The following is an 8,587-nucleotide window of genomic DNA, read 5'->3' on the forward strand; positions in this document are numbered from 1 at the left end:
TTAAAAATCAAACCTATGAACGGTTGAACACCTCTACTTACAGGGTGTTAAACTAGAATCTAAATCAAAATATTCGAACTTCTTATATTGGGTGGTTGCTATTGTTGGTTATCTTTGTCATTTATCTTTTTGGGATATGGTTGGTGAGGTGCTCCAACTTTTGGTGTGGTAGTTACAATTTATACCATTGTACAACTCATGGCGCATAACGTACAACTAACTAATTACTTGTCGTAATCTGCTACCGGAGATTAGATATTTTAGGATATTTTGTTTCAACACGTAGTACAACACATGATGCACAAGTACAACTGTTAGATGCACACGACACTAAAAACAAAGAAAGTAAAATAAACTGTGTATAGACAAGTAGACAACTATTGTAGCAAATATTTTCAAAACATGAAAGATCACTATTTATCCACCAAAACTATTTACATACATCTAAAGATTAATACATCAAAAAGATTAATACATCAAAAGAGGACATACATGAAAAAGTTGTCGATAATCAACTTTAGTAAAAATCTAAAAATTACCAACCGAGATAGGTCGGTTGGTAATTCCCAAGGGCGAGCGAGAACGCTTCGGCTGCCTTGAGAATTCTCGTAAAACTGATGTCATCTCTGGCTGCTCGAGATCAGCCGAATGCATCGTTTTCTCTAATTCTTGTTTGATTTTTTTCACTTGGCTATGAATAGCAACCGCCTCATATGACATATACTTGACGTCAGCCTCCATATCGCGGTGGTTGTTGGTGTTGGTGGTGGTGGTCATGGAATTTGGCCTTTGCTTCATGAAGAGAGAACAAAAATTCACACCCTTTTCACCTCTCACCTATATGGCTATATATATTTATTTTTTGTGGTATGATATGTTTTGAGGTGTTTATATTGTGACATAATGAGACTCCAATGCGATATTTATATGAGGATTTTATAGAGAGAGAAACGGAAGAGTGACAAAAGGGATGCGACACGATTATTTCATGAATGAAATCTAAGAATAAAATATTTTGAGGTTTGTATGTACAGTATGTATGTATGTATGTATACTTATTTGTGATTTATTTTTAAAAAATACTAACGACAAACCACGACAACCCTAAGGGTTGTAGTTAACATGCATTAAGTATTTATACATAGCGGTTATTAGTCATTTTCATAAATGCGGTCATCAAAATTTACAATATTTTAAAGCGTGTTAACGACAACCCTAATGGCTATCGTTAGCATTTTCCTTTATTTTATTAAGAGTTAATTAATTAATTAAAAATGCTTAACGTAAACTTGAAAACTATACATAAACATATAATATATAACTAGTGAAATGACACGTGAAACTACGAGTTTGTTTAAACGAAATATTTTAATAATATGTTTTAGGCATTAATTGAATGTAAATACTAAAGTCATTTAGTTTAATGAACCGTGGAACCAAGGATTCTGACTAAGAAACTTGTCGTTATTTTTACAAACATATTGATATATTTAATTTAGTAATTAATCCCGTAAATGTAACCCATTTTTGAATAATAATAATATAAAATTATAATTTTAATTATAATTATAATAATAAAGTTTGCTTTAAAAATGATTATTTATATTTTTAATAATAATTACTAGTAATGAAAAATGCCTCTCGAATTTTTTTCAGAAAATAAAATATAATTATTATATGAAGGTTATATAATATGCTTCAAAGTTTGTACATGTGTTCATTGAGTGTTTTGTAAAAGATTGTATAATTTGTTTTAAAGTTTGTACGTATGGTCATGTGATGTTTTATTATAAGGTTGTACATAATGCTTCAAATATTGTACATATGATTATGTGGTGTTTTACCATACGATTATACATAATGACTCAAATATCGTACATATGGTCATGTGGTGTTTTATTATAAGGTTGTACATAATGTTTCATATATTATACAATTAACATGTTAATATTTTTATTAAATACAATTAATTATTTTAATGAGGAGTTTATATTTTTTCTATTTATTTTTAAAAAAAATTTAAGCTTGAATATTCACATCATAATTTTAGAGATTTTTATGATAAATAGATAGATTCAATTCAATATTCAAAACTTAAACCTTGAATAAATATTGATATCAAAACTATAATAAGAAATTTAATATTAAAAAGAAATATTTAAGCGTTTAACATTTTATATTTTGATTGTTTTTGAATCTTTTCGTTTACTTGATCAATCATAAAATATATATCTATTTAAAGAAAAGTGTTTTCCTTTAATTATTTCGATTCTTATCTAAGTAATCCAATCCAATAAGAGTAATAAAGCATGGATATTATATGATATAACTTTTTTTAAATTAAGTAAAAGAGTGTATTTTGGAAGGAAACAGATATGTATTTGGCCACGGAATAGACCGGGGCACGGGTAATGCGTATGACGTGGATCAAAGGCGTGTCGATGGGAGATTAGAAAAGTTTGACTAGTATTAGTATTATTTTATTCCGAAATTGCCCTTGTATTCATGTAGCATTACTGTACTACCCAACGACCGTTAGGTCAATTTCCTAATTCATGGTTGACCAATTAGGCTTGATGTTCGTTTCTCGTTTATCTGATGTATAGTTTAACCGGTTTATTCCGTTTCTAATCATTTTCATGACTATTCAAAACACTGTTGCAAAACACCCCGTCTCGAGCCGTTGCGACGGTTTGGTAACTAGCTCGTCCCGTCTCGAAGAAAACCGTCTAATATGACAGTCAATAGTCAAAATTCGGGTCAAAGTTAAAAAAAATCAGGTCAAAGTCTCTCAAAATTCGGAAAAGTCAGAAAGTCAGTAAAATCGGTCAAATTTGTCGTATTTTAGTTTGAATTTTCTGTATTTATTAACGGTGATAGCGATTATGGCACAAATTAGTCAAAGTTTTTGGCTTTAAAATATATACACATATATACATTTATATACTTATATATTTAAAAGTCAACTTTGGTCAACGTCCGTCTCGACCCCGTCTCGAACGTCTCGGCCTTTTTAGAACCCGACCGTCTCGACCACGTCTCACGTCTTTTGCAAACTTGATTCAAAATATATAATTAATAAAGTTTGAATTAGATACCTCGTGAAAAATATTAGAATTCTAAACAAATCATTTTTCTGAAAATATTGTATTTTTTTTTTCTTTCTGAAAATATTGTATTTTTTTTTCTTTTCTGAAAATATTGTATTTGATTATCTGTATATCGTATTAATTAATGAAATAGTTTTCTAAATCTCGGAAAATATACTCCGTATTTTAAGAATAAAAAAAATTGAAAAGTGACCAAGATTGGCTAACCCCCTCTAGGCTTCTACGTATGTAATCACCAACCCATAACCTATTCTTTACTTTGACTCCAATCTTGTCTATGCACCCACTTAAACATTAATTATTAATTAATTCATTTAAAAAAGAACATGTCATTTTTTATAATTACAGAAAATAATTTTTGCAGTCTTTAAAAGTGTACATATTGTCAAGCATATAATCAAATTTAATAAGCTCCCAAGAGGCGGAACTTGAAAAAAAAAAAAAAAAAAAAGGGACGAACATCATCCAAAAAATAATGTTCATAAATATAAATTCGATTAAAAAACGGAAAATTATTTTAAAATGTATTCAACTTTCACCAAATTCCTATTATATGCATTCAACTTTTAAATTTTCTATTGTATGCATTTAATTATTTAAATTGTATGTATTTAACATGTATATTAGGAAAATTGTATTAGGTAAACTTCAAGTCACCTCAATTTTAAAATTACATAATTGATCCCTCATATTTGTAACATATTGCATGTTAGTCTTTTATATTTATTTCTTATGTCATTGATTCCTAATTCGTCCCAAGATTTCAGCCGTGGATTTTATCAAGACCAGGGTACCTGTACTTTCAATTAAATCATAAAAATAACACAATACAAAGGCTACGTAGTACTACTTAAGCTTCTACTCTCTATGAAATTAAGTCACAAACACTAATTAAAATTCGAAAAGTGTGACGAACACTATGTGACTCAAGGAACAAATTAATAATTGATTTCAAACAAGGGTGGTCTTTAATCAGAATTATAACATGAGAAGTGTTCTAAAACTTAAATGGAACGCTCGAAAACAACTTTCTCGATAAAAAAAACACTTAAATCTCAAGTTTCTGAAACTTGTTTGACTTAAAGGATGACATGAATATCAAAATCCAATCCACCTAAGTTCTATTAATTTGTAAAACTAGAATCTAAATTAAAAAAGCTCATATTATTATCGAGTGAGTGTTGGCAATTAGAGAATAATACCCCCAATTCGGAGCGGGCTTTGTTAAACTCAACGATGATATCCCAGTGGTCTATGTAGTAGTAATTGGAGACCTTAATGAATTGGTTGAAATTGATATAAATACCAATTCCTCTGAGGATTGAGATGATGAATCTCTTTATGAATGGATACTTTCCGATGAAGAATCACGGATAAACTCATATAACGAAGACACCACATAAATCACACCAGAAAATTCCAGCATCAGAAAATAAAAAAAGCAAAATGACGGCAACGTTGGCTCGAGTGATTGCCGGAAATCTAACGGTAACTCTTCCAATGAGAAGAGAAAATTGAGGCGTGTGGAAACTCACAATCGTTTTGGCGACATTAAATGTGACATGGACAATTCCAAGGATAATGATTGTAATTCACCCTTCGATAATATATGAACGACAAAAATCTAAAACCCTAGAAAACCTTTCAGCTGATACACATATCCCCAAAATAGTAACCCCACAACCTTGTCTCTCCCTTCTGGCCCATGCACTAATGGGCCAATCCACCCTAACCCCTCCAAGCCCAACTTTCATAACAGATCGACCCAGAATCCTAAGCCCACATCTACCCCTTCAAAACCTCCACAAAAATATCAAGCCCAATATACATCCGATGACCCAGTTAACTTAAACCAAAATACCTTTTCACCTCTTATTGTGTTGGACCACCTTAACGAATACAACTCATATGACCTAATACATGACAACTCACCAAACATTGGTATCACATGTAAATCCAGTGTTCCATTATCCAACCCAACCTATTCAACCCAAAAACCAACCGACATAAACAAAACCCCCAACCTTTACTTGTCTCCCAACAATGATGCTGCAAAACAAAACTCAGATCATTGTTCCAAAAGAAAATCCACATCTAGTGATAAGAACTCGAAGCCTAAAAATCGACGAACATATGAAATCAAACAAAAACTATACTCTCATCAAACTGAAGAACTAAATTTCAAGCGAGTTGCACGTGTTGATCCAGTGACCTGCGCATCTTCAGAAATTTCTAAATCTAAACATGGCGACAAAATCAACCATTGGCAAGGGTCTTCAAGGTTTCTATATGTCAAACATTTAGGCAGGTGTGGTAATAAGAACAAAAAATCTCAACCGATAAAATCAATGGCCTCTCCTAAATAAAAAAGTAATAGTAAGAAATTGAAACCTTCACTTGGCATCAACAGCAGAAACACAAAATCCAAGGCATCCTCCAGCAGTAGCATTAGAATCAGCGAGTTTAGAAAAAAATATTAGAATTCGCAGACGTGATGGCCAGGAGCTGCTACCCACTACCCTCTTCGTTTTAGTAAGTTCTTTAATGAATATAATTTCTCTGAATTTTCGTGGTGTAGGTCAAGATGAAAAGATTAGATGGCTAAAAAGAATTTGTCATAAAGAAAAGCCAACTATTCTAGATCTACAAGAAACTAAGTGTGGCGAGGTGGTTGATAGCTGGATCAAATCTTTTTAGGGCTCCTCGGATTTCAAGTTTTTTCAGAAAGATGTTGTGGGAAAATCGGGTGGAATGATATTTATATGGGATACCAACGCACTCGTGATAAATCAAGCAATCGAGGGTGAGTTTCACTTAGCCATTAAGGGTCATTGGACGAGCATTGATTCTGAAATTGCCATTGTCAATGTATACGGACCTCACTCGAACGAAAAAAAGGTTAGATTTTGGCATGGATTAGCAAATCTACTTAGCTATATGTATAAATATGCCACGGATGCTATGTGGTGATTTCAATGAAGCGAGAAAAATAAACGAAAGATTCAATTGTGAATTCAACAAACCTCGAGTTGTCAAATTCAACGAATTCATTGGTAACTCATGCCTTATAGACATACCGGTCGGTGGAAAAAAGTTTATTCGAATTAGTGATGATGGCCTCAAACTTAGTAAGCTCGATCGTTTTATTGTTACTGAGAAGTGGCTGCAATTGTGGCCAAATTCTGCAGCTAAGACTCTCGACAAAGAATATTCGGATCACTGCCTCATTATCCTAGAAAACACCTTCATAGACTTCGGTCCCACACCTGTACGAGTATTCAATTCTTTGGTTCGATATCGCAAACGCTGATGTTATTGTGGAACGTGCGTGGAATGAACCTATCTCGGGAACGATGAGTGCATCTTACGTAACAAACTGAAACGGGTTATTGCATAACTGAAGCAAAACAATGTCTCATTGTGCAGCATTGATGCACAAATAAAATCTCATCTTCAGGCCGCCGAACAGTGGGAGATGCATGCTGAGACTCGAACTTTAACTGAATGATATACCCCATGATTCTCGGTGTCGTTGATATGTGCAGAGGTGTATACAAAATACTATTATTTTTATTATGAAATACTATTAAATACGATACAATTTACACAAGTTATTTATTTATTTATTGAATGGATATACCTAAACCTTGCTACAACACTTATAGGCAGTGTACCTAATCGTAGAGTAGTGTAGTTTTTAGTAAGTTCGGTTCGTTCCACAGGGATACAATTGAGTTTAACGCTATATTTTTATTAACTACATTTGTGTGTGTGTGTGTGTATATATATATATATATATATATATATATATATATATATATATATATATATATATATATATATATATATATATATATAAGTAGTATTATTATTATTATAAAAGGGGGGTTTTACCGTTTAATGACCGGTTTGTCGATTTTATATTTTAAGCGTAAAGATAAATGACGATAATATAAATGACAGAATTTAAATTGCGATAAAGTAAATTGCAGTAATTAAAATGACAGTAAATAAAGGTACGATGAAATATGAAATAAAAGTATTATGCTTATTTAAACTTTTGTAATCATGATGTTTGACGTTTTGATTTTTATTCATTACTCTGGGTTAATTGTCCTTTGTCCTGAATTTATTTGAAACCTATATGGTTTTTGTCCATAATAGTTCATCGGTCATAATTATAAAATGCTCGACAAATTAACCTTATTTCTGAAATCAAATATTCCAACTAATTAGGGATTTAAACTGTAACAAGGTTTTAATACTTTGTTAATAATTACACCAGGTTATCGACTGCGTGTAATCCAAGGTTTTAATACCTTGTTAACAATTACACCAATTACCCTTGTATGTAATCCACCCCTGTTTTAATAAGATATGAACATTAGTTTACCCACTTGATCAGTTTGAATAATCAATTACCCAACCCGAATAATTAATTAAATGATCGTAAAAGATGTCGTATAAACGTCACTAAATAGGACATGCATAATCATTTAATAATTATTAGATTAACTAATTTGAAGTTAGGTTCGACAGATTCCAATGAGTTGTCATTCGATTAGACAATACCCCCCATCTATTAATAGTTCATAGTCCAATGTCCACAAGTGTCGGTCTTTTGTCCAAACCCGAATTATGGTACAAAATCCAATAACCCCGTCTTAATATTTAGCCCAACATCACGATTAATTCGGCTCAAATAAGCATAATAATAACTTAGTTATGAGACATTAATTTAAAAAGGAAGAACATGGCTTACAGTGATTATTTATCGCGTAACGTTACACGGACAGAACTCTTACTTTAAAACTTAAAACATTTTTTACAATAACCCAACTAAACCATAATTTATTATTAATCTTAAATTAAAATTAAAATTATAATATAAATATATTACATATAGAGGTTGAGAGATTGGAAAAGGTGTGTGTAAACTCGTCCGAAAAATGTTGCAATTTATAGACTTGGCCAGGAATTTCACTCCATGCGATCGCATGGAATTTGTTCTTCCAGGCCATGCGATCGCATGGCCAGCTCGGTGCAGATATTTTTGCTTCAAAACGTGGGTGGCTCGATTATTTAATATATATAATATAATATATATAATTTTATATAATTATATATTATATTATATTATATTATATTCTTGTTCAATGTTGACTTGTAATTTTAGCTCCGTTGACTTGCGCGTTGATGCTTGGTTTATGTATCGGTTTCGGATTTTCGAACGTCTTTTCGTACGATTTGATATCTTGTACTTTACGTTCCGCGACTTGTACTCTTATCAATATTTAGACATTCTTCATTAATAATTGAACCACTTGGATTGTATCTTATATATTTGAGCTTTTTGGTCATTTGCGTCTTCAAATCTTCAATTCTGTCTTTTGTCTTCGCACTTATTTATTTAAACGAATATTACTTGGGAATAGAACAATTGCAACTAAAAGCTTGTCTTTCTGGAAGGATAATGC

At 31.7% G+C, this 8,587-nt stretch overlaps 1 protein-coding gene across 1 annotated transcript; it reads right to left on the reverse strand.

Moving 5' to 3' along the window:
* Positions 1-341: 341 nt before the first annotated feature.
* Positions 342-910, reverse strand: LOC139843675 (uncharacterized). Its single transcript, XM_071833795.1, has one exon. It carries the CDS (start codon positions 796-798, stop codon positions 529-531), a length of 270 nt encoding a protein of 89 aa, XP_071689896.1. The 5' UTR covers positions 799-910; the 3' UTR covers positions 342-528.
* Positions 911-8,587: the final 7,677 nt, after the last annotated feature.

The sequence above is a fragment of the Rutidosis leptorrhynchoides genome, chromosome 4 (genome assembly GCF_046630445.1).
Source record: "Rutidosis leptorrhynchoides isolate AG116_Rl617_1_P2 chromosome 4, CSIRO_AGI_Rlap_v1, whole genome shotgun sequence".
Classification (NCBI taxonomy): domain Eukaryota; kingdom Viridiplantae; phylum Streptophyta; class Magnoliopsida; order Asterales; family Asteraceae; genus Rutidosis; species Rutidosis leptorrhynchoides.